This window comes from Cygnus olor, chromosome 16 (genome assembly GCF_009769625.2).
Source record: "Cygnus olor isolate bCygOlo1 chromosome 16, bCygOlo1.pri.v2, whole genome shotgun sequence".
NCBI lineage: Eukaryota > Metazoa > Chordata > Aves > Anseriformes > Anatidae > Cygnus > Cygnus olor.
The window spans coordinates 12,868,210-12,894,826 of NC_049184.1; the positions used below are offsets into that span (position 1 = coordinate 12,868,210).

General features: G+C 53.2%; 1 protein-coding gene and 1 long non-coding RNA gene across 4 annotated transcripts; one reads left to right on the plus strand and one right to left on the minus strand.

Annotated features, from left to right (window-relative positions):
• Positions 1-1,015: 1,015 nt before the first annotated feature.
• GATA5 (GATA binding protein 5) lies at positions 1,016-13,595 on the minus strand. Of its 2 annotated transcripts, none has more exons than XM_040576026.1 (7): positions 13,303-13,595; positions 11,984-12,586; positions 9,745-9,911; positions 4,209-4,334; positions 3,238-3,325; positions 2,597-2,721; positions 1,016-1,830 (listed from the first exon to the last, which is right to left on the minus strand). In XM_040576026.1, the coding sequence occupies exons 2-7, from the start codon at positions 12,501-12,503 to the stop codon at positions 1,675-1,677; spliced, it is 1,182 nt and encodes a 393-aa protein (XP_040431960.1). In that variant the 5' UTR covers positions 12,504-12,586; positions 13,303-13,595; the 3' UTR covers positions 1,016-1,674. The 2 variants fall into 2 exon arrangements, with proteins under 2 accessions (XP_040431960.1, XP_040431959.1); XM_040576025.1 differs by having other exon boundaries at positions 11,936-12,586.
• LOC121079143 lies at positions 12,290-26,617 on the plus strand. 2 transcript variants are annotated; one of them, XR_005824897.1, is made up of 3 exons: positions 12,290-12,359; positions 26,090-26,234; positions 26,549-26,617. It is a non-coding gene; the product is annotated as an uncharacterized LOC121079143 (long non-coding RNA). The 2 variants fall into 2 exon arrangements; XR_005824896.1 differs by lacking the exon at positions 26,549-26,617 and adding an exon at positions 26,323-26,429.

Consider the following 26,617-nt stretch of genomic DNA (forward strand, 5'->3'; position numbering starts at 1 on the left):
GGCTTTGCTGAAAGTATGGGTTGAACCCCCTGTGCACACACAGAGCCACATTGTGGCCGTGGAGGTCACCACCGAGCTCCGTCAGTGTCAGAGGGGACTGATCCTGCCCGGTGCCTGGAGCATCTGCTCTCCCCCAGCGAGGGCTGATGGGGGCAAGCACCATCCTCCATCTCAGTTGAGTTGCGACCCGATGCCAGATTTCACTCTCCCCGATCGTCTTTAGCTGTTTATAATAAAAATCAAGCGATCCATCTCTTCTGACAAGAGGAAGAGTTGCTCCAGGAAGCCCTGGACAGGTCAACTTCTATATTAAGGAACTATTACTTGACAGCTTCCTGGCCATAAATAGCTGTCCAGCCAGGCTGGGGTTTTTATTTAGAAATAACAAATAAAGCAGGCCTCAGACGTAACTCCATGACCTCACTCCCCCTTCATTTCCCACCCATCTCCCCTATTGCTGCCGTCCTCTCCTCACCCCGAGCTGCTCAGGGCACCCAGCAGAGCATTTCTCCCATTGCCCACCTCACCGGGGCAGCTGAGAGACCCCTGTCCTCTCACCACCCCACTTAAAGCCCAACCCCAAAACCCTCACCAAGCCCTCAGCAGCGCTGATGTGATCCCAGCAATAAATGCTCAGAAAGAGGGGGCTCAGGGAAGGTGAGACAACCCCCGTGTGCCCAGCACCACCACAGGCACGTGCTGGTGCCAGCTTTTGGAAGTGTGGAAGTGGGTTTTGCATCACTGATCATGTTCTGCTGTAGGTCAGCTCCAAGAAATTAATTCCTGCTATGCTTTCCTTAAAAAGTGGAAAAGGAATCTGACCTGCACAGCTGAAATGGAAATCTTTCATTCAAAACATGCCTGAAACTGGATGCAAACAGAAAGTACGTCCAACACGGCGTTTATTTTTCAGTTCCTCAAGCCTTTCTCTTAACTTTTGGAAGACTGATGCTGATGTTCTAATGCTTGGAGTTGGCAATATTGAAAACAATCAGGAAATACAAAAGAAAAACAACATTTCAGTATTCTTTTATTACTGAGAGGTTTTGACCATATTTGTCATGTGGTTTGCCTAAAATAATAATAAAAAAAATCCTTGTTTGGAACCGGGACGGGAAGAGCGGTGTGTTTATTTCATGTATGACTCATCAGCTCGGTGTTGATACACTAAATGCTTCAGAAGCTAACACTCTATAGAGATGATCATTTTTAATATAAAACAGTAAATGTTCAAAACAACCATTGCTTTTTTTTTTTTTCTTCTCCCCATTGTGGCCAATAAAACAGAAGGGAGGCCACACAGTTTACATTTTAATAAAATTAAGTTATTTGGTGCCACGTTATTACAGTCTTTATTGGAAAGTGGAATAAATTGCACACAGAGGAGTCATAGGAGGGAGAAATCACTGCGAATAAACATAGATTCTGGGATGCATTTATTTGCTGGTTGCATCTCAAAGGAGGAAGGCTTTCCCAGGGAACACGGAGGCGGCCTCGGGGAGGCCGCTCAGGGTCACTTCAGCTGAGGAAGAGCTCTCTGGGTGCCTCATCCAGCTGGCATTTTCCATCCATGTCCTCTGAGAGAAACCTGTCCTGCGGTGGCCGGGGCAGCCAGTGTCCTCCTGGTGGGGCGAGCCACATGCATGGTGCCTGGGCTGGTGGCCCCAAGGGGGTTTAGGCGAGCGCCAGGGCGCACCAGGAGTCCTGCCGCAGTGGCATGCTCAGCCCCGGCTGCGGGGCCATGCTGCTGGGGGAGAAGGGGTAGTCCTCGGGCTCGAATTTGAACTCGCCGTGGCCACTGGCCAACGCTTCGTCCGACTGGCTCTGCGCCTGCCCCAGGAGGGAAGAGGGAAGCCATTAGAAAGCCTGTTACGAGCTAAGGATAATTCTCCTGCTTATCCTGACACAGTGGTAGGATGGTGACAGGTCACGGACACAGTGCCTTATCCCTGAGGCTCACCCCGTGCGTTGGAGGCTGGCCAGGAGGAGTGCTCCTTCCCCAGCCCTGCGAGCAGCAGGCAGGGAGAAGGCATCCCAGGGCCTGTCTGTTATTTATTGACTGAATGTGTCCAGCTCAGACATCTCTAGGCACATGTCTATTTTTTAAGAGCACAGCGCAAATCATTTACCCGTTTCAGCCAAAAAATCTCTCACATGGCATAGTGCCTGGCACTCAGGCTCTGGGGCCAAGCTCCCCCTGCATGCCTGTCCAGCTCGAGGGGGTTTAGACCCTGCACGGAGATAACACGGGGCACAAAATGTCCACCTGCGGGATGACTTAGGGCCATTTTTTCCCCCACAAAGCTGAAATACCACCCTGCCCAGCAAATGCTCATGGCACAAGTGTGAGCTTGCCCTCAGGAGTCTCTGTGAGTGCTCAGGGCTATAAAGAACAGATAATATACGGCCAGGAGGTCTTTTTTTTAAAACTACAGAGGTTTCCACCCAGGGCTGATCACACCGACTCCACAGGGTTGCAGCTCACTGGGCAGCCCCTCAGTGCAATTAGGAAGTCGCTCAGCCTCATCAAGGTCCCCAGCAATTACGGAGGCAGGTGGAGCACCCACCCCAGCGGGTGACAACCCCTGCGCCTTACCTGGGACACCGCCGCGATGGCTTGTCCGGGATACTGCGAGGTCGTGCTGGGCTCGGACTTTAAAGTGACCGTGCTGTCTGAGTTCGTAATGGAAGAAGGGGAGTTCGTGGCCGAAGTTGTAGATCCTGGAGGACAACGAACACAGGACGATGAAGAAAAAGAGATGCTGCTCTCTTTCTTCACCTCGTCTCCATCAGGGTAAGGGTTTGTATTTGGCTGCCACGATGCTGATGGAGGAGGAGATCCCATTACCAGCCTGGCTGTGCGAGTCCTTGCACAGGCCAGAGGGGCAGATGCTGAATGTGTCATGAGCCCTCCCCCTAACTGCTAACCACACCACTCCCAGCCCCTATTTTATCCCATTGCTTACTGAAGCTCAACCTGCTGGAACCCAGGTGCTGCGGGGCTGGAACTGGGTGCCCACAGTGCACAGGATCCCTTTGGGGATGTTACACCAATGTGGTTTCCCACCCCACATCCTCCTCTCACTTGAGGGCTGTGCATAAATGAAGGCCCTGTAGCTAAAGCAGTCGTCGGGAAAAAAAAAATGTTTTTCTCCTAATCACAGTTTCTTGCAGAATGAGCACTGGTGAGATGAACTGTGCCCCAAGCCCCCGGGACGGATGGTAGCAGCACTATACCTGTTGAGGTTTTGCCTTTGGTAATGTTTTTAGGCTTCCTTTTCCTTGTCTGGATGCTTTCCTTTTTCATGGCCAGAGGTCGTGGTACCTTGACATTCATAAGGTTTGGAGTCATTAATATTGTATTTTACTCATCTCCTTCCCACACACGTGTTGCCTTCCTATTTTCATGCTGTACTTCATGCAATGCACCTAAAGTCCTTGTCCTTCACTGAGTGCTATTTTTCTCTGCGACAGGCCTTGGCTGGAAGATGTATAAGGCTAACAGCTAAGGCTTTCCCACAAATTTTGTTTTTTCCTTTATTTCCTATTTTCCTTTTCCTGATTTATTGGTGACCTTTATGACAGGGCCCTACTAAATTGCTCCAACAGCTGGGGCCTACAGGACTCGGAGGGAGCAGTCATGGGACAGAGAGACTCGAACCCTTATGGCAGAAGCTTGAAGAGGCCTGCATGGAGGGGTGAAGTCTCCTCTTGGATCATGGGCATGTTACCGCCAGTTCCCATCCTCTGTGGCTGAATGTTATCAGCCAACCTCCAGGCAGACTCTTTAGCATCCTCCACACATTGCTTAAGTACCCCACCTAGCAGAGAAATGCCCCTTGCCTCCTGTCTGCGTTTGGGAAGCTTCAGTCTCCAGCTACTGGAGTCTGGTGGGCTTTTATTTATTTATTTATTTGTTTGTTTGTTTGTTTATTTATTTATTTAGAGTAACTCTTGGCAAAAAAGCCAACTAAAAGCCACACAGTGCCAGAAATCTCTTCTACAGGCACTTCCTGAAAGCATTCCACTTCCCTCTTAACCTTACTTTGGGTAACTGCAGTAGAATGAGCTTGTCCAAGGGGACAGCACTGGTTTTTGGCTCTTCTGGGTCTGCTTTAGAGGCTGTCCCCTCCAGCCCCGGTGTCCCAGCCCTGCCGGGGGGATCCCAGCACCCCACGTGTCCCTCGCGCCACGCACACGCTCCTCACCCCGTGGAGCTTCATGTACAACCCGCAGGCATTGCAGACGGGCTCCCCTTCGGCGTTCCTTCTCCAGAGGGTGGTGTTGGTTGTGTGGCAGTTAGTGCAACATAGCCCAGCACGTCTGGATGAAGACTTAAAGGCAAGCAAACAAACGCGTGAGTGCACACACAGAAATGGCAAAATGGGAGGTTTCCTTTCCTACAAAAATAAAATTCCCATTTACAATGCTTTCCTGGAAAACGTGAAGCACGAAAGATAGCCAAATTCAGAAAGAAATTACATTCAAATGCAAACACTCTAATTTGCAAGAGCTTTATTTACTGAGCTCGATAAACCTAGCAAATGTCCTCCTGATCCTTTTCACAAACTCCCATCAAGTGTGATGGACGCGATCAGATCTCAGCACAGAGCACTTCTGTCCAGGAGACTTAGGGAAAGAAAAGGAAAATACCTGCCAGGCCTTCAGCACTTCAATGGCTGCTGCAGAAAGCTGCTGTTGCTTTAACTGAACTTTATTTCTGTTCTTCTGCACTCAGAGCTACCACTAATGTTAGCAACGTCCCGATTAATCTCTGCTTTAAGACACTGGAATCAATTGGCTGAGCTGAGCAGAAGCAAGCTGAACTGGCCTGTGATGGGACGAGGAGGGTTTTTCCCTGCACGTCTCCCAGATAATCTGTTCCCTTGCAGGCTGCAGAAACACCGTGCAAACATTAACTAATTACATACTTTGTGAGTGCAGTGATTGCTGGCTCCGAAACGTTAGCATTTCCAAAGGAAGAAGGGAAATATTCTGGCAGAAGCTGCAAGCTAATTTCTGACAACTGTACTCTGGGCCACTGGAAAATTCACAGGTCTCCTTGTCAGCTTAATAGCATTTCATTTTAATGTCTCTAAACTCTTCACATTTGAACTATTTTAATAAGAGGCTTCAAGAAGTACAAAGATACCAGCGACGTAAGTAATATCACAGGCTCTGCACATTCAGGTATTTGAATACATTCTTCAGCACTGAGAAAAATCGCTTTGGTTCCTCTCAAAGACAGATGATAGGTGATGCAGGCAATAACGAACTCCCTGTTTGTTTATTTTTCCATTACCGCTTGATATCATAACTAATCAATATGATGAATGAAGTGGGATGCGTAGGGATAAAAATAAAATGTTTTTACAAGGTTAGCAGTCAGAGATCAGCTTTGAGTTTCAAGAGATACGAGTGACGTGCCCGAGCTTTGATTCACTGGTTGCAAAGAGGTCTCAGCAACTATTTGCAAATAATGGTATCGCTTGGAAAATGATTTGCTTTTCATGAAATAACCAGGCAAAAATAACAACATGCTGAGCTGTGGGCAGACAAGCTTGGCACAGAGGAGGTTTTTACAGCAATTCTTGTCCGTAACATGGGACACGGTGCCACAGCAAGATCCTGGACCAGTTACAGAGCTTTCTCGAAGCTTTTCAGCTACCAGGGCTGGGCCATTCATCCCTGAAACCAGTAGGGACCTCAGCCCCAGGGGTGCCACAGGCGCGAGGGGGAATTTGGAGGCGCTCAGCCCTGTGGTATCGGTGCCTGGCAGAGGCTGGTGAGATCTGTCAGCACCTGCGGATGGAGGAAGGCCAATGCAAAGCACTTTGGAAAGCCCCGAAATTTCTGGGCAGCCCCTGGGAGGAAGGGACGTGCTGTCCTGATGTCACAGAACGTTGTGCTGTCTGCTGGGGCATCAGCGCCTGCCTCCGTCTGCATCTTCTGCACCGTGTTTTGTGGGCTGCCTCCTCCCTGCAGAGCCCGGCACGGCAGAGGCCATACTCCATGGGCAGACATCACAATTTAAAACCCAGAAACCCTGTGAGAACCTGGCCCTACACCACAACTTGCCAGTCTGGCAAGAAAGAGACAGTCAAGGCTACTTTTGCTCACTGAAGGACGAGGGTACAATATGTTATTGCTGGTTTCCCAGCAGTTCCCTTAAAAGAAAGTGCATTGCTGCCTGCCTCCACCCCTCTGCCTTTGTACCACTCTGACCTTGTCTAGGAAGTTGTTGACTTCAACATTGTGCTCCAGTGTTTATTTATACAAATGCACCGTACACTCAAACAAAACCTCCTCACGGACCAGGCTTGACAGCCAAGTGCTGCCGATAAGCTCGAGGAATCAGGAGCCGGTGCCTATCGAATCAGCCCCCTGTGGGCGCTGCTTGGGCAGCCTGAAAACTTCAGGGCCAACAGGGCAGGTCCCTCCGAGGGGGAGGCCCAAAGCCATAAGGGACTTTGCTTTGCCTGCTTTTCAGAAGTGGAGAACAAACCACGGGGTTTCACAGGGGAAAAGAAGCCTCTGAACCTCCAGAAGGTTTAACTGATGATTGTCTGTCCCCCTCGCCAGCAGGACAGAGGGGAGCCGATGTCGGTAGGAAAGAGGCTGCAGCAAAATGTGCTGAGATTCCCCTGCTCAGCTCCTGGAAGCAGGCAGCTCCAAGGTTCAGAGCTACAAGCAGCAGCATTGTCTGAGATACGGCCTTGCTGTTGTGGCTCCGGGCACCTCGGGGGAGAAGTGAACCGCAGGAAATGATGGCCAGGAGAAAGCCAAAGCACAAACCATGAACACTGCACGGCTCTGCGATCGCAGCAGATTGCACCAGGGCTGTGATCAGTCCTGTGCCCACCTTCCCCAAAAGCATCACCAAACCCATGTATTGCAAACTATAAAAGAGGACAGCCTGGAAAAACAAACAAACAAACAAAACCAAACACCACAAAACAAAACAAAACAAACAAAAAAACACAAACACTGAAAATTTAATTTCCAGAATAATCCTCCAACTCAGGACGATGGGAGCTGCTGAGCACAGGACAGCTGCTGCATCTGCCCCCCCGCTGCACCACGAGCTGCAGCTCTGCTCCTAACTTGCTTCTGCATTGGGGGAATTTCATGCACAAGAGTGGAGCCATCCAGCTCCATCCAGGGGCTGCCCTGGGATGGTAAAGGTGATCCGGCTTCTAGGACTTGGTCTAAGGTATAATTTTGTGAAACATGCTGAGAAACTTTAGCTAGAAAAGAGCCTAAAAGAAAGCACTGCTCTCATCCTCCTCTAAGGTAAATCCTTTCTGCTGAAAGCCACAGTGCTTTGCGTCCAGAGGCAGGCTCTAGCAAAACAGCTGTCCCTGCTGCCTAGAGGATGCTGCCCTTATCACAAACTAAAAAAAAAAAAAAAGAAAAAATGAACTGGAAACTACACTGCTGTTGCTGGCCCTCTCCCATGCACAAGCAGGCTGAGCGCTACCAAGCCACAGGACGTCATCCCCGCGGGGTCGCATGTGCCACGTTGCGTTTGCCAGGGCTTTCAGCGGGACTTGCTTTGTGAACACACAAGTCAGAACAACCGCGGCGCAGCGCCTGCCTACAGAACAAAGGTCATAACGTAAGGGCCGAAAGGCACCATTTTTCCTCTCTGTGCCTCTATTTCACGGCGTTGTGAAACAGCCTGGCTCATTGTTCCTGCACCGTGCGCTCCCGCCCTGCCCGCGTGGGTGGGGTTACGCGGGGATGGTGCTCCAAACCCTTCCCGGCAGTGGAAATGTTATGGGGGGCAGAAACATCCCAAGGACAGGTAGATCCCTGGGTGGTGGGTTTGTAGAAAATGCCTGGCACCCTCTTATCCATCAGCAGTGGACCCTCCTTCCTCTGATGGAGCACAACTTGTTGCAAAACGGCATTTCAAAACCTTGGAAAAATCCGAGATTTTGAAATGTTTCATTTCAAAGTCAGGACGGAAAGTCAAAAACGCAGCCTCTTCTCTTTTCCATAAAACAAAATCCCATCATGTATTTCAACCTCACTGAAATGTTTCCCCTGGATAAGGATATCAGCCATTTCATGTGGGCCTTATCATTGTATTGATAGACAAAATAATAAAACAGTTGGAAATGCTTTGATATTTGTTTCATGGGAATGAGCCAGCAGTCTTAATTCCGTGAACCAGCATTCTCCACCAGAAAACACAGCTGAAATGTTTACTAAAAAAAATGCCTCACGGCTGCTACTGATGGGGCAGAGCCAGCAGTGACAGAGGAGCAGGCAGGGGGCTCGGGGACCCCAAGTGCTGCTACTTGCCATGGGACATACACCCAGCCACACGGGGAGGTACCGGCACCGCTCCGGCCGCAGCCTCGCCACCGTCACAGCACGTATGCAAAGGGGCCGGCTCCTTTCCCATGCACTGAAATAAAATACCGAGTAACAGCGAAACCTGTCCCAGAGCTTTGGTGGAAAAGCTGCTCTAAAGAGACCGGGAAATTCAGCCAGAGCTGCATTTTGATGCCAGTCTCCAAAATGCAGAGTTTGATTTAAGCTTTTGCACCAGTCTTTCAATACACAGCTCATATTTGCGCCAACGAAATCAGCGGCGTAACTCTGAGATTTGCAGCTCAGGGGAGATTTGAGGGTGCAGATTTAATGTAATTACATTAAAAGAGACTACAAATGTTTGGTGAGACGGGCAAATCCTTTAGGATACTGCAAAATGTTTCCCAGAAACGCATCGATTTTGGCGATGTGTTGTTACAGCATGGAACAAAACAGTGTGATTTTCTGTGGAGCCGCTGCTCATTTCATTTTGCAAACAGAGTCAAATTTCCAGGATCACAATCAGAATGAACCATTTATTCAATGCCAAATTTGTTTCTTATGATTTTTTTTTTTACACCAATACTTGCCACTGTTGGGTTACTGCTAACAATTTGTTTTGCAACACACGAAATAACTGCAGGAATACACCCAGAGTGAAAGCAAAAGGAACTCCCAGCTGTTCCCCAGCACGGCTCAGACAAACATCCTGTTTGTAATGACTGCTTCTGATGACAGGCTCTGAAACCAAAACTGTTACCACCAAATTTAAACATCCCAAAGTGATCGTACAAATAAAGGAGGTGTCTGTCCTCTCTCATGACGGGATCCCAATTAGAGGAAGCCCAATACCATGATGTGGGGGGAATTACTGCTTTAACCTGCAGAGAAACTGGGAACTACCAAACCCCAAATCCTCCGTGAGGAGCGCAGGGTTCCAGGCATGGTATCTGGGCCCCATCCTGCTCCCATCGCAGCCCTGCCTCCTCTTCAGCTACTCTGCCTAGACCCTGCATGGCTGCATGGACATACCAATTATTGTCATAGAAAGAAAGTAAAGTGCCTATGGTGGGAACAGAGCTGGGATAAGCCTGCAGAGCCCCTCACATCCCCAGATAGGAAGCAGGGATGTCCGGCCCCGCTTGGATGCAGCACAGCCCGGGATCCCTCTGGTCCCTGCTCCCCCATCTCCACGCCGGCCATCGGCCGTGCCAGAGCAGCATTTTCCGCAGCTTCGCTCATCTCCTCCGTGCTCTGACCCGTGACAAGGAGCTCCGGCACTGATGGCATTTAACCCATGGGAGGACCGAGGCTCAAACAGACCCTAACACAGAGATCCCAACAGCGTGGGCACCAGCACCAGCCCCCTGGATCCTGCCCTCCAGCCACCCCAGGGCACAGCAGGGGATGTCTCCCTCTTACCAGCCTCTTCTGCGGCTTGAGCGGCCGGTTGATGCCGTTCATTTTGTGGTAGAGCCCACAGGCGTTGCACAGGTAGTGCCCGGTGCCATCTTTCCTCCAGAGCGGCGTGGACATGGCCCCGCAGTTCACGCACTCCCGGCCGTCCCCGGGGAACTCTTCCAGATACTCTGGAAGAGAGACCCAAGGCACACGGGTCAGGAGCCGTGCCCACCACACCGTGCCACCCGCGGCGTGGGGACCTTGCAGGAAAGGGTCCCTAATCCTCTGTGCCCCACTGTTCCTCTGTAAGGGGCAATCCCTGCCCGCTGGGAGCTTGCCTCCACCTAGCACAGCATAGAAGAAAATCCTTTATCCCCCACACACACACCCTCACCCTTCAATATTTGCTCAAAGGCAGCACATTCCCCCATCCCCACCCCAAAACCCCGAGCAGAGCTGAGCTGTCCGGGGGATGGGAAGATGCAGGGAGCCCATCCGCGGCATTATCCCCGCGCAGGGCGCAGCCCGGGAGGTAAAACTATTTTTAATGAACACTACGGGGATGATAAAGCGGGGAGGGAGGACAAAACTGGGGGCTTTTCCCTATCTCCAGCGAGGCGCGGTGCTCCCCGGCGGGGCACCCGGGGCTCCATCCGCGCACCATCCCCGGATCCGCACCCGGCTCCGCGCAGCGCCCAGGAGAGCCGGGCAGCCTCCCCCGGCCCCAAGCCCGCTGTAGCCAAGCTCCTCCGGACTTTTCTTCCCCTCTCCGAGGAAATCTCGGAGCCGCCCGGCCCCAGCACGGTGCCCGGGGGCCCCCGGCCCCAGCGCCGCTGCGCTGCGAACGGGCAGCCCGGGGCGCAACCGAGAGCCGCGGGTCGGGCTCTTTCCTCCTGCCGCTTTCCTTTCCCTCTTTGATATAACTTCCTTCGTCCCGAAAGTTATTTTCTTCCAAAGAAAAATACGCTCTTTTTTTTTTTTTTTTTTTTCTCTTCATCTGCGATCGTATTAAAAATGATCCAACGGGGGGGGGCGGGGGGGGGAAGGCAAAACAAAAAAATGAAAAAGAAAATGAAAAAAAAAATAAAAATAAAATATAAAAAGTTAAAAAAGAAAAAGGTCGCAATAATTCATTAAATGAAAGACAAGAATAGTTTACGCTACTTAAGAGCGGTTTACACTATTCAAGAGCAAAAATAAACGGCAGAGAGGACGGCGGTCTCTATTCCAGGTCCCAAACCAGTAAATTCAAAGCGTAGAAGATTTTTCCGCGCCATCACCTCCCTCGGCAGGACCGGGGCGATCCGTCCCCGCACAACACAACGGATTTTCCGAGACAAAGAGAAAATCTGGGAAACCAACCGCTCCCGAGCATCCCCGGCGTGGGAGGAAAAGCCGAGCCGGGGAGGCAGCTGGGCGGGGAGGGGGCCGTCTCCCCGCTTTACTTTGTTCTTGGGGTAAAGATAAGATAATTCGGTTCACCGCAGTAAAGATGATAACGCGGCTGAGATCTTGAAGTGGCTTTTAAAGGGCTTTGCGGAGCACCGCCGGAGGAGGCTGGGGAAATATCCCCGGGGCTGTAAACCGCGCACACGGAGGGTCCTTTTACATCAAGACCCGAAAACTTTGTTTGCTCGGCTCTGGGTTTAAAAGGGCTCTCCGGTGTGGATGCGAACGAATTGTGGCGGGGTTTATTGTTCAACGCCTGGCTGCCTTTCCCTGCCTCCCCAAAGGCCGCGGAGCGGTGCAGCTGCGGACCTGTTTGGGCGAAGGCGAATTAGGAGACCGAGAGTCTGTTCGAATATAAACTCATTTACCACAATAAATTACTTAAAAGGGAGGGAGCTATAAATCTGCCCCGCTAATTTAAACACAAGGGTAAGTATTGAAGCCCAGGCACAAAGTCGATATTGTGGGAAGGAGATATCGCGGGGGGGGGAGGAGGGGGTAAGGGGGTGTCGAGCGGCCTCTGCTCCTCTGTCCTCGGGGGGAATTGCTCTCCTTTGAAACGTGCTCTTTGCCCTCCGTGTAACACAAACACACACGCACACAAACAAAACACCTCCGTCTGGGGGCAGCCAGCCGCGCACCCCATGCCCGGACCAGCTTTCCATCCAGCTAAAACCTCTCCCTCTTTTTCCCGTCGGGGCAGCTCACCCCGGAGCTGGGGGATGCTCCAAGGACCGGAGGGGCGCACGGAGCCTTTCCTCACCGGGAAGGGGACGCCCGGAGGCTACGGTGAGGGGCGACGGCGACCTACCGAAGGTGGACCTGCGGCCGGGCAAAGCCGCCTGCCTCGTCTGCAGGCTGTGCAGCACGCTGCTCTCAAAGTGTCCGGCCGTCCAGGAAGGAGGAATGTCGGGGGTCACGTAGGCGGGGTAGGGGCTGGAGTAGGACCCGTTGACGGAGCGCACCAAGGCGTTGCCGTACTGCTCCCGGCCCCCGCCGGCCAGCAGCAGGGGCCCCTGGTAGGCGCCGTCGCGGCCCGGGGGGCTGCTGCCCGGGGGGCTGTGGGGGTAGGAGAAACCCGACGGCGGATGGGGGCTGCCGGCGTTGAAGGAAGGGGCTTCGCCGCTGCTCTGCGCCCAGCCCGGGGGGTTGCCGAGGTGGCTCTGGTGCGGCTCGCAGCCTTGCAGGTAGGGCAGCGTCTGCAGCACGGAGGGCACCCGGGTGGTGGGCACGTAGACGGGCGAGCCGGCCGACGAGTGCAGGAAATTGCTGGAGTCGTGGGAGTAAGCCGGCTGGCCATGGCTGGGGGCGAGGGCCAGCCCCTGATACATGGTCCGTCCTCGGTGGCTGCGGCTGCTGCTCAGGGCCCGGCCGGCTGCGCCCCGACGGTGCCGAGGGGCTCACTCAGAGGCACCTGGAGGGAGAGCCCAGAGCCGCGGCTCAGCGAGGCCGGAGCCCCGGCCCCGTACCCGGTCCCATCCCTGACCCCATCCTCATCCCCATCCCCGACCCCATCCCTAGCCCTGACCCCATCCCTATCCCCGGCCCGGCGGCTGTGGGGCTGGGACCCCTGGAGCCTCCGGCCCCGCGGTGAAAGCGCCGCTCTCCTGCCTCAAGCTGGGGAGGGGGTGTGTTATGTTTTATTTTTATTTTTTATTTTTTTCCCCCTTAAACTTCCCTCTGCTCCCCTCCATCCCGCGGGGGATCCCGCGGCGCCAGGCCGAGAGCAGCGGCCGAGCCCCGGCGCGAATCGGCCTCCGCTCCACGGCCCACCCGGCCCCGGCATTTCCAAGGGTCCTTAAAAAAATAAAAACAAATCTTTTTTTCCCTTTTTTTTTTTTTTTTTTTCCTTTTTTTCTCCACTGAAATCTTTCCCTTCCCGTCTTTTTCCGAGCTCCGGGCCTGGAGCGAGCCCCGGGCCCCGGCAGGCAAGGAGCTGCGGGCCGTGCTGCAGCCCCGGTGCCCCCCCGCCGCCAGCGCTCCCCATTTTTGGTTGAAAAGCGAAATAAAGCGACCGAAACAAGTCCTCCGCGACGCACGGAGCCAGGGGACCTCAGGCCCCAAAAAGAGCATCCAACCCCCGTAACCCACCCCCCCCCTCCGGGCCGCTCCTCCGGGACAGGTACTCACATTGCAGCGGGCCGGGAGCGGAGCCGGGCATGGCCGGGTGGGCATGAAGCTGCGCTCAGACCATCCAGGGCAATCCCAGGAAAATAATAAAATAATAACAATAAAAATTAAAAAAAAAAAAAATTAAATAAACTTTCCGGGGGAGGGGAGAAAAACCACAACCGCGGCCTCTGAGCAGAAAGGGGCCGGTGCTATCCCCCCCCGACTCGATCCCTCCCTCTCTGTCTGTCTGTCTGTCTGTCCGTCCGTCCGTCCCCCGTGGGTGCGTCCCCGGCTGCGCCCGGCGGGGAAGTGGCGGCCGGGGGCGGCGGCGGCGGCTCTTTACGGCGGGGCCCGGGCCCCACGTGACGGCCGGCGGGGTAACCCCGGTCCCGGCAGGGGTTGGGCTCCTCCCGCCGTGGGGGGGGGGGGACCGGGGGGGACGACGGGGTAAGGCCCGGAGGCTCCGCTCCCTCCGGGGGGGGGGGGGACATGAGCCCGGCAGCGCGACCCCCGCACGGTGCGCCCCGGGACCCCCCCCGGCTGATCCCCCAGTAAGGATGGGGGGGACCGACCCGGTGGGGGAGGCTCCCTGCTTTGCCCTCCCCCAGGTGTTTTTTTGGGGGCCCGGGAGGAGGGGGTGCCGTGTGTCGTCGTCGTCCCCCCCCCCCCCCCGCCTCGTCTCACCCCGGTTTCCCGCAGGAACCGGCCGCGGTTGAGGCTGGGGAAGGCTGGGCACGCTTTCCTATATGGGGTTTCGGGTAGCAGGGGACGTGGCGAGGGGGTTTTGTGCCCCCAGCGAGCTCTCCCTCTCCCCCCTTGCACCAAAACCCCATAATCCCGGGGCTGGGGCGGGGGGGGGGTGGTTCTCTCTCACCCCTCCTTGCCCTGCCGAGGCTGGGGCGATGCTCGCAGCCTCCCGGCGGTGCAGAGCCGCCCTGAACCCCATGAGCACCTATCCAGCCCCATGAGCAGCTATCCGGCCCCATGAGCAGTTACCCGGCCCCAGGACGTCTATCCGGCCCCACACCGTCCCACCGGGGCCCTGTCAGCCCCGAGGTGCCCCCTCGCAGGGCTGCGGTCGTGCCCCCGGGGGGCTCGGGGCCTCCTTCTTGCAGCCTCCGGCCGGGAGGCTCCGGCCTTGAGATGGGGACCCGCAGAGGGCCGGGAAACGAAAAAAAAAAAAAAAAAAAAAAAAAAAAAAAAAAACCACCACTTTTCCCTAATTTTCCCCGTCGGCGCGACCCCAGGAAGGGGCGGCAGGAGGGGAAAACGAAACACTTACACCCCCGCTGTCCGCATGGCCCGGCTAATTTGGCGGATTTAATTCTGCTCCGGTGCGGCGCCGGTCTCCGGAGCGAGGAAACCATTTCAGCCATATCTTTTTTTTTTTTTTTTTTTCCTTTGCCCTTGGGACGCGCGGGGCTCCCTGCACGCCGGCTCTTTGCTCCTCGGAGAAACGGGGAGAAGCCGTGCTCGGTCTCCCCCGGGCTCTCGCTCTGCTCTCGGGCCTCCGCCGTCAGGATCAGGCCCTGCTCGGCCCCCGGGAGCGCTCCCGACGCCCGCTTCCAGCCCCGCAGCGGCGGCGGGGTCCCGGCGCCCAGCCCCGGCTCCGCTAAGGACCGGCGCTGCGGGAAGGGTGGGAAATTTCGGCTCCAAAATAAACCGGGGCAGGAATGCCAGCTATTTCCCTCGGAATAATGCAGCGCAACTGGCTGGGGATCCGTATTTATTTGCTCGCTGCGTTCAGGACAAAGCGGCCGTTTGCAGCTCGCGGGGAGTCCCTGCGTCCTCAGACCGAAAAGAAAAGAAATTAAAAAAAAATGCACTACAGAAAAAAAAAATAATAATAATAACAGCTCGGGGATGCTGCTGGTCAGCGGCAAGGGCAGAAACGTCTCTGCGGGAATCCAGCCCCAAAGCCGCGGGGGCCGTGGCTGAGCCCCCGCCGGAGTTTCCTTCGTTTCGTTTCGGTTGGGAAAAGCGGGGCGAAGCCGTCGGGCTCGCCCGTGCCGCAGCCGCGCTCCTTGCCGTTTCAAGGCTCTATTTAATTGGAATTTATTCTTAAAAAATAATCAGCGTTAAAAGAAACGCTCGCCGACCGCCCGTTCCGGTCGCTTGTGGCATTCGAATAAATGTGGAAACGGTGAAAGACCCGAGGCGCTGCCGAAATCCGCAGGGATTTACCCCGGGAGCGCACTGACGCCGGAGGAGCTTCGCCAAAACCTGCCCGTAGACGTGTTGCGCGTGCGAGTGCGTTCAGACACAACCGATTTACCCGTTTTTCGACCCGATTTCTCCCCGCAGAGGCTTTAGGTCAGCTCCCGGCGGTGCCGGGCTCTCGCCCGAGGCCGCGGTGAGGGGCGCTGGGTCCCGCGGGACCCCCCCCCGGCAGCAGGGCTGCGGGCAGGTGCTCCCACCCCGGGGCTTTCCAGCACAACCGGAGGCAGCTTTCCGCAGCCTCCCCGCGGAGGCTGTGGCGGTTAGACCTTGTGTGCGTGTTGCGGGAAGAGCAGGGCACCGGGCCGGGCTGCTGCCACCCGTGGGGACACGTTCACGCGTGGGTGCAGCTTGGTACGGGTTTGGGGGCGAGCCCGCAGCTGGACACGGAGCGGGGGAGCCGCTGGGTGCGGGGCTGACACCATGGGGTGAGGCTCCCGGCGTGGGGGTCCGCAGCCGGCTCCTTAAATACATTTCCCTGTGTTTGCGCTTTGGGTGTTTGTAGAAATTTGGGCTGCTCTCGGTGCCCGGGTCCTGCTTTGGGGGGGGGGCCTGGGGATGCTTTAGGTGAACCGCAGCCCTCGCCCGGCCCCCAGGAAGTCACGTCGGGGTGTGGGACACGGGGAGCCCGGTCTGTGCGGGCAACCCCCGCGGGAAGGTGTAGGGTCTCCCTGGCTCTCCCTGCTCCACCGAGGGCCCCCCCGACGTGCCCAGACCGAGGTGAGACCCGGGGTGGGGGGTGGCTCGACGTGGCCGCGGAGCCGGGTTCACGGCGAGGCTTGGACGGAGGCAAGAAACCCAAAGGGAAGCACGGGGGCAGGTGCTCCCCGGACCCCTCGGAGAGACCAAACCTTCTTCTTCCATCCTCACCTGGAGCGGGGACGGGCAAAAGGCTCCCAGGGGAGCCCGGGGCCACCCGAAGGCACCCGCCGGGAGTTTGCCCCCCGAGCCCCATCCCTTGCCGTCGGGCAGGCTGGGTGGGACCTGGCCCTGCTCTTCCAGGCCACTTTTATGCAGGGGTGAGAGGCAGGACCTGGGGTAAGGAAGGGATCCCCGGTCCCCGTGCCCCCCGTCCAGGCAGAGCTTTCCGCCGGCTGGCTCCAAGCAGTGCCGGGCGCTGCGCAGCGGGGCCGGTGCGGCTCGGCGCGGCACGGCACTGCTCCCGGGGGAGGCCTGACCCCTCCAGGTGAGGCTCCCCCGCCCCGGGACAGACTGCCCGGCGCCCCGGCCCCTCGGCCCTAATCCCGCTCCGGCTGATTTGTGAGCCCTGCGCAGGGGCGGACGCGTGGGAGCGCGCTGCGCGGTCCCGAGGGGGGCCAGTAGCCCCCTCCAGCAACAACAAAACCACAAGACACAAAGCAAAACCACAGAACAAACAAAGAAACAAGCAAACAAAAACCCAACACACACCAAAAAATAAAAAATAAAGGAAAAAAAAAAAAGAAAAAAAGAAAAAGTGCAGAGGGAAGGGCAGAAACGTACCCGGACCTGCGCACCAGACGCGAGGCGCACCCTGAGCGGGGAATCGCGGGTTCACGTCCCTCTCTGTTCATCAGGAGGGTGGCAATTAATGAAATTAGCCCCCTCCCCTCTCCCCCCACCTCTCACGGGCCGCAGCATCCTCCCCCAGGGCTCAGAGGCGGCTCGCAGCCCTCTGCCCCAGGGCACCCTGCTGCAAAAGGAAACCCATCGAGTATTTGGACCCTGCGGCCCCGGCGGGAGGCACCGGGCCGGTTTTTGATTCTGCCCCCGGTTACCGAACGAACAGCCCGGAGGGGAAGACGAGCTCCCCGGGGGCTGCTTCCCCCGGCCCGGGTGGGCTACGAAAGGGGGGGACCGACGGGAGGGGACCGGCGGGGTTTGGGTCCCTTGCTCTGCATCCCCCGGTCTGCAGCCGTGGTCCCGATCCCTTGCTCTGTATCCCAGCCGCCCTCTGCATCCTACCCCCGGCCCCTTCCTACCCAGTCTCCAAGGCTGGCCCCTTCCCAGAGGGTTTCGGGGACCTTCTGTGGCCAGGAGGATTCGTAAGGCAGCGCTGCGGAGAGAGGGGATGGAGGCGGCCAGGGCTGGGGGAGGCCAGCGAGGGGCCGTGGGCAAGGACTGGGCTGCCCCAGCCCAAGCAGGCAGGGACAGCAGGGTTTTGTGCCTGGAGGAGTGAGGGGATGCCAGAGGGCTTGGGCTCAAAAGGGTTAAACAAACAGCAGGCTCCGCCAAAAAATATTTATCTCCTGCTATATGCATGTGGCAGTGGCTCTCAGGAAGGGGGCTGTGAGAGAGAGGGGGGGAAGTATTGCAAATCTTTTGCCTTCTTACTCTGAGATCCTGTTTTGTTCCTTAGCCTGTAAGAATTTCACTGGCACGGAAAATCAGAGGTTCCACAGAGCTGACGTTGCCTGCTGTCCCCTAACAGAGCCATTGTACAGGGATGCTTCAGCCTCAGCCGTTCCTCCAGCCACTGACAAGTCCACAACAGCTACAAAAATCACCCCACTTCCTTCAGTGTCTACTGGGAACCAAACGCAGCCAATTTGTGCCCCCCAAAGATGGATAACTTAGCACAGGCTTCCTAAAAGTGACCTTCGTTTGCATCATTTTTTATCATGCATTGTTAAAAAATCCTAATTGTTTGAATTGCATTTTCCTTCCAGGCTGATTTAACAGAAAGTTTTGGAGCAGGCAGGGAGTCCTCAGGTGGATGAGGGCAGGGGCACTGGGCACGGGCAGCACCCACTGCTGGGAGTGCACCAGGAGAGCCAAAACCACCTCTGCAGATGGGCAGACAGCTCTGCAGGTTTCTTTGACGCAGGGCCCTCCAAGAGCTCCAGCTTTGCCCTGGCCCTGTGGGACAAGGACGCCCAGCCCGGGGACTCAGAATTTTTTTTTGGGGGGTGAGGATCCTGAGAAGTCTCCAGGAGTTTCGCTGAGCAGTCAGGAGCCAGGAGTGACTCAGGATCCGGCCATGTGCACGGGCTGGGGGGACGCCTCTTGTGTCTACAAGTTCCTGTGCATGTAGGTGCTCGTTGGCCTGAGGCTGGAGGGCACGGCGCGCCACCGGCCACGCTGGCCGTGCCGAAACGCCCTGCAGGTATCATTCAATACAAGTGAGAGTGGAAATCTTCCATACGCTGAAAATGGGAACTATTGCTTTGAATAAACCATGACTCATGTGTTCTGAGCTCCTGGGCTGGTGCTGGCGATGCCAGCCCTGTGCTGGAGGAGAGCAGCGAGCGAAACCTCTGGCCCTACACCACCTTCAGAGCCTTGCCAGCAACGCGGGGTTTGCACCACGCTCCCCACTTCACAGGCAATAAACAGGGAAAGAAAGAAAAAAAAAAAGGGGGCTATTTTGGTATATTAACCTCCTTGTGGCCAGGTGAAAGGTTAAATTCACATGATTCATTGGCGGCTGAGAGACAGCACTTTGTTGCTAGGATTTTGGGGAATGCGGAGGGCTCCAGCGAAGGAGTCTCGCTAATCTTTAAGGGAGGGAGCCAGGCTCCTGTCTGACGGCTGCAGGCCCAGCAGCTCTGTGTTTCATTTCAGACTGTCACTCTCCTATCTCTCAGCTCACTCCCAGCTCCAGCTTGCTGCCAGATCTTGGGAACTGTTAACTCAGACAAATTTATAGATGGAAAAAGAACAGTTAGCCATTGTTCCTGGCGTGGGGGAGGGAGGAAAGCGAGGAGCTTCAGCGACCAAAGTCATGATGTAACCTGTTTGTTACATGGTTGGGAGAAACATGTGAAGGGGCTTGCTCTTCCTGTGCCATGCAGGGGAAGTGGGACTGTTATGTTACTGCGAAATGTTGGGAAATGGGACACTGGTGCCCAAATCCCTTGGAGATCTTTTTAGGGAGTTCCCATAAATAAGTGGAATCTCCCAGCTGGACACCTCTGGGATATGAGCTCTTTTTTTTTTTTTTAATTCAAGTCCCATGACACTGGGTGGTTTTTCCTAAAGCTTCAGACTCTGGAGCTGTGAGATCTAATATTAATAGCAGCGTTCACGTAAACAAAGCACCTGGCTACGTGGGCTACAGAGAAGAAACGAAAATGGGGAGATCTTAAGGATTAAAAAAACAAAAACCCAGATAGCAAAGACAGATTCATTATTCTTTGGGAGTGCCTTGACTTTTAGGAAGCACTACTGAATTTGGGGAACTTCAGTCTCTGTAGGAGTGGAATCTGTTTTCGTCTACCTGGGAGAAAAGAGGAGACCAAGAAGTTGCTGTCTGACGCGGCGCTCTGCCCTGCTTGCCAGCTAGGTACTGCTCCAATCCTCCTTCCTGGGGGAAAGACTTTTGTTTTCAATATGAAATTAAAGGTCATATCTGGAAAATAAGAGAGCATCCACTCACCCTAATATTTGGTTTTAACTTTTTGGACAGTCTCAGGCTCCTGAACACGGATCTCTTTTAGAGACATCTCTTCCAAAATTACCCAGAGAACAGAGATGAATCTTCAGGGCCAGTTGCAGGAGCCTCTCTGCTGCAAGGCTGTTCCTGCCTTACCGTCCTCTTGGTTTCTGCAGTCCCCTTCTATATCTGGAGATGTTTCTGGTTCTTTGTGCTTGCTTGCTCCCAGGGACATGTGGGAAGGGTTTGAAGGACTGTTAGCAGGTCTGTCTGCCTCTTCTACAGACAGCTTCAGGCTAGGAGGAGCCTACGTCTCACTAGGGTAAGCCACTTGGGCTTTTATATCCACTCTGACTCCAGATCCCCAATTTTCCATCCTTTTATATGTGTACAGAGTGGATAGAGGTGAGGAATATTGGATTTTAAAATAAACAATAGCATGTTAAGTGCTTAGCAAATCCAGCCACTTGAGAATCTGGCCTCATGGAAGATGCTTTCTTCTTCCAAAGTCTGAGTGGCTGCAGAAGTCTGGTTTTTAATCAGGGGACTGGGCAGATTTGATTCTCAAGGACCAGAAGGCATCATGTTCCCAACATGTGACTCCCCCTCATTTTGCTTATTGGCGTTTTATTTGGCTCTGCAATAACGGGGACAGACTTTCACATATTCTAAAATCTCAGACCAACGTCAGCTGCAATATTAACAGTCATTTTCTGCTTAATTGTGGTATCTGCAAGTAGAAGCACTTCTTTTTCCCACTGCAGTTCTGGTATGAAATTATTGACTCAAAACACTGGCACTGTACAGATATGTGCTTATAAATACAGGTCTGGATTAATCTCTGGTGGAAGGCTTCCACTGAAGTTAACAAAGATGCCCTAGGGATGAATTTGGGACGCTATCTGCATTATAGGCTAATTTTCGTTTTGCACCTCTCTCCTCACATATTTTATATGTCTAAAAATAATCTTCCAAGAGGGGAAAATGGCACTGCGACTTCTCATAAGCAAGGTACTGAAGGGATGTGACAAGTGAATTGTGCAGCCTTTCCTATCTAGTAGAACTAAATTTAATGTTCCCTGCATTGCTTTGCTACATTTCATTTTAATACCCCTATGTCCAATAATCTTCCTACCTTTGCTCACTGTGTTCACAGGCTGTGCTTCCCTCTCACAGCTTCTCTGCCACACCTCAACTGCCTTCGCTTTGGCCAGCAAACCTTCTTCTCCACTTCACCAAACGCCCCTTGCCATTTCTCTCTGTCTCTTCGGCTGCATCTCTGACCTTGCCTAGCCTCATTTTTCACCCTCTCAGCCCTCACTGGCTGCATTTTTTCATCTGCTTTGGCATGAAAACATGGCTCCAATTAGTTGGGAAGGTGGTATGAAGAGGGAGAGGTGGCCTTTTCAGCCAGAGCAGGGAGCAAAGCTCCTCTTGCTCTCTCTGGGCAGCCGACCTGCTCTGGAGATGGGGTGGCTTTCATCTTTTAGTGCTCTGGAGTTGGGGAGAAGGAGGGAAGAAAGTTTTTTTCTACTTTTCTGGACTCACAAATACAAAACCAAGGCACAACCTATGCTTTTCACCGCATGAGTTTTAGGCACAGCCATAGTTGGTCTGACCCAGCTGTTTTCTCCTTGCGTGGTGGAAGCCCCCTGGTCCTGTGGTGCAAGGGGTGCACAGGGGAGTACGCGGCCAGGGGCCACTCACAATCTCCTGCTCACTCCTGAGATTTCACAGGAACGAGCTGAGCAAAGCCATGTGTTACGAGAAGCCACTGGAACGATTTTAAGCAAGCTAAGATATGCAGAAGCAGAAGTCCTGGCAAGACTTTATTCAGTTCCCCATGGATAGGAAGAAAATTATGAGTGTTTATATCCCATCTGACTGTACCCGGGCCAATCTCTAGAGTTTAGCCATTGTCCAGTGTTTCCAAACCTTCAGCCCCACATCTGGTCAGCTGGGCCCTTCCCACAGCCAAACTCGGGGTCCTCCTTTCAGGGGGCGTAGGGCAATCTGCATACAATCGGCTCTGCGGGTTGAAGCCGAGGTCACCATTGAAAGCGTTTTTTTTTTCCGAGAGCTGTTTGATCAAACACAATTTACTGACTGGGACAGTTATTGACAGGGCTGACAAAAGTGATGCTACAATGATTTACAGTCCAGGTGTGTTGTCAGAGCAAGATATTTACCTGAGATCCCAACAACTGTTAAAATTTAATCCCAAGAGACCTTCTCTGGCTTTAGTGCAATGTCTTGAGGGGTCACAGCTCCTGGACCATTTGAAGTCTCCATGCAAATAACCCATAGTTTAGGAACTTTCAGGGGAAATAACAGCAGATACAGCATTTTAAAATGTTTTTTAATGGATATAAGATCGGGGAGGTGAACTGATATAGGATGCCCTTTCCCTTATCCCAAACGTACAATTCTCCACAATAAACCTCTTTGAATATATACACATTAGTCAGGATTATCTCTGAACGTCTAGCAGACTAAGAATATGGATCCTGGAGACGTCAGCAGGAGGATTCATTAGAGAAGATGGCAAGTGCTTGGAAATGGGAAATGTATTCTCTTATAAACACAGCCTGCACTGGGGCTGACCTTAGGACTGAGCAGAATTGGCTGGAGGGAGAGGGAAAGCAGAGAAGGAAAACAATGTTCATACACGACCGTCTCCACTTCTTGTAACAAAACCCACTACCGAGGTTTCTGTAACTTCTCTCCACTCTTGGATGGAGGCAACTCTCACCCTGAAAACTAAGATCGCTGAAAAGGCAACGACAAATCATCCCAAACATCCCCTTTCCCAGTGAGTCAGAATTCACAGTTTTGGGGTACACGATGTGACTCCAGGAGAAATTTCCTTTCCACTCATGTGCCGAAGCCTCCAGGTGACCAAAGCATTATCCATTTCTTCTCCCACAAAACCAAATATTCGTTATTGTGCCTTAAATCTTACCAGCCACTTAAACTCTGCATTATCAGAGTTCATGTATATGGATGATTTCTTGTATGTGAAGGGAAAAGATGCTGGGAAATTTTAAAGATCCTCTGGGTGTGCATGGGCACACAGGCATGTGGATGTTTCCCCTTTATTATCGCCTCTCGATGCTCTCTCATTTGCTTACTGGGCAAAATGAAAGTAGCAAGCTCCGGGTATGAAAGGAACTCAGCAAGCCAGCATTGACTCCTACCTCATATCTATTAGCTGTAAATTACTTTAACATGAGTGACATCACACTTGACTCTTGGTAAAACAGTGTTAAGTTAGTGGGTAATAAAACAGCTTGACACTAATGATGGGTTCTGCATGATAAATTACTGTCAGTGATCAGATAAGGGTTCTTGAGACTAACCTTGAACTAAATCTGTTTTGTTGCTGCATCTTGTGTGCAGTGTTCCACTTCTTACCGCGGGGATTAAGGGCTCAGAGCCCAGTCCTGCTCCGTGCTCGGAGGCAAAAGGGCTGCTCGTGGGCAGGGGTGCTTCCAGGAGCGGCTCCCAGGCAGGAGCTGCTCCCACGAGCACAGCACACAGGGCTTGGCCCCGGCCTCGAGCACGGCTGGACGCTTGGGCAGGCTCGGGGCGAGCGGTTCCGCTGCAGGAAGAGTTTCCAGCAGGGCCTGAAGCGTCTGAGCCTCTGCTATTTTTCATTTAGAAAACCAACAACAACAAAAAAGCCCACAAAGGCATTGCACAACTGAGGGGTGGACCCTGAAAGGCTCATTTCTTTGTGTGTTTGGTATGATGGATTTCATTAGTGGATAAATATTTTTTGGCCTGTGCTAGATTTGTGCATTAGTCTGTCCTACAAACCATGGACAACTTTGGCACCGGTAAGAAGAGAAGATGCTCAGCAGCCTGCATCAGGCCCTCATTCAAAGAACTTGTTTTACTTGCAAAACACTGAGAGAAAGCTTTATACCCAAGAGCTGGGAGCTGGCCAAAGTCAATGTACTGCATGGGTTTTTGAATATTTTTGCATGTATTTTCTTTGGAATCTAACCAGGGTGCTGCTTAGAAAAGGCTTCACAAATTGTTTTACATTGTTATTATTATTTGAGACTCCATTTTCATTTATCATTCAGGTAACATTCTTGGGAGATATTATTTCCACTACTTCTTGTATAAACCATTGTTTTAAACATTTACCTTAGTTCAATTTTGTACCCAATCACTATTGTCCTGGACTGTTATGGCAGATCTAATCCTGGTTACTTGTGCATTATAATGACTTCAATGAAGAGACGGTTTTACCGTGTTGATCCAGGTACCTCATTCTTATGTGATTATAGCAGACCTCGTATTAAGATGCACTGATTTTAATGAAAACTGTAATGAATGAACCAGTCTGGAAAGGGCCCTTGGGTGGATGGTTTCAGTGCAATAGAAAGAGAGAAATGCAGGGGCAGGAGCTGGGTGTGCCTGGGATGTGCCCAAGGAGCAGGGACTGCTGACCCATGGACACGGTGTCGGACATGGGGTTAGCGTGCTCCCGCTCTGTTCTTTGCTGAAATGCACACCACTTATTGGTGCTTCCAACTGAGCCGTCAAGTAACGAATACCCCATTTACATCGAAATATTTATCCGAGCCCAAGCCTGATGGAAGGTTAAGGAGCTGTTTACAGTGTGTAGCTCTCCGCACAGAGCGATCTCAAGGCTGGAGATGTGGGCTGAGCCCCATCTGTGCCTGCGCACCCATGTTCAGGACAGGTGGCACAGGAGCTGGGCTGCTGGAAAAGCCACAGGTGTTTCTGCAAAACATCTCTGATGAAATGAAATGCTTTTTTTTTTTTTTTTTTTTCATGCAGTTTTCCCATTAAATCCCATTTTCTCAGATCTTTCTCATCTGTTCAGTTCCATTTTGAAAGGAGAGGGCTTATTTCTACTCAATTCAAGGCAAATTTTTTTTCTTGGCTTTTTTGTTTGTTTGTTTTCCTTCCTATTCCATCTTTTAATTCCCTATGAGAAAAAAAAAAAAAAAAAGGTAAAGAAAGAGAAGTGGGATAACACTTCTGGTTGGAAAGAAAGGGAGTAGTCTGTGTGGGAGTTGTCAAATGGAGCTGAAAATCACTGGACTTTCTCCAGAAACCTGTATCCACTTGAGCTGTGGATACGATCAGTTTATCAAAACACCTCTGATGCATGGCTGGGAGACAGAGCAGCATCGTGCCTCCGTTGGAAGGAGTGTCCCTTCGCATCCCTGCTTGCTCCTCGCCCCAAAACTCACCCGTGCCCAAATCCCGTTGTCCCTTCCTCTCCTCTCCACTGCCATCCACGTGCTGGCTGCATCCCATACCAGGGTGAGAAGCCTGGAGCTCTCCCAGTCTGGGATGAATTTGTTCCCATTGGCATCGAGGATTCACTTGCAGCCCTCCCAGGACCATCACCGGTCCCAGTGCACAGCCCTCACTGGGAGGCTGGGGGCTCACCAGAGACGTGGAGTCCGCAGGGAGCTGGTCTGTAAGGCAGATTTCCCCGCTGCCGGGAGGGGAAGCGGCACAACGGCAACATTTGGGCAAGATCTGCATGCAGAGCCAGAGCTGAGGAATTTCTTCTCTCTTCCACCCTTTGATTTGCTCGGTGCGACTGGGGGCACGGGTTTTACATCCCTGCCTCTGACAAACCAGCCCATGAATGTGTCACACATGTGCTCACAGACATGTCTAGGCTTAAATGCTTTTGTCTTCAATGTGTCCCTTTTTTCTTTTCTTTCTCTCATTCCATCACCAGACGTAACAGAGCCCAACTGAGCAGAGACACCGTGACTGCCATGATGTAGGAAAGAAACAATCCCTGGCTGACGCGGCGGGCTCCAAACAGCTTATCCAACAGATGCATGAACAGGAAATGCAATATCATGTCCAATTTCTCATACCTTATTCATGACTGTTGCAATCACCGAACACATGTAGCCCAGCGATACGCATTGCATAACCCTTTTGTGAGAGCCTGCTCTCCTCTCTTGCTCCAAAACTGTCCCTTTTGCTGGGAGAGGAGGTGCAGATCTGGCAGAGCTGAGAAGTACCCATGGAACTTATGCAAAACAGCCCAGGCACCAAGAATGGAAACGTGCCCACATTTGCTTTGCTAATTACCCTTAGCTTTGGCTCAGAGGGACTCGTTTAGGAGGGGTGAATGAGAGGAGATGGACTGGAGCCCATACCCCGCTCGCTTGCTTTGCAGAGCTGCCTCTGGGGCCCAGTGGGATTTTTCTCTTATCCTTTCAGACCCGGATCTCATCACTCCTTTCACCGGCAGCACCCTGAGTCCATCAGGCAATGGAAACACTCGGCATCACCACTTCCCGAGGCACCAGAGGGACATCCTGGCCCCATCCAGCCCATCTCCCCACTGCTGAGAGCTGCAGCCAAGGTACCTGGACCCTACACGAGGCGCTCTCCTGCTCCCCAGCAGGATCACTTCAAAGAGCAATTTAAAAAAAAAGGTTTTATTTCTTTAGGGACGATAGCGTGGTCTGGGCGCTGGTCTGGGCGGGGCAGGATGAGGCGGTTCCAGAAGGAAGGAGCTGGGGCCAGTTTCCACATTGGTATCACGGGGTCAAGCTCCCTTTGGGCTTGGCCCTATGTCCCGCTGACCTCTCTAACACCCATTTTCAATGAAAGCTTTTTTATGAATCTAATCTCTCTCTCTTTTTTTTTTTCCCCTCTTATTATAATGTGCCACAGAAAAAGGCAATGAGTATCAGAGTGAATGAAGCTCCTCTGGCACGTAGGGCAGCAGAGTGAGGATTGCAC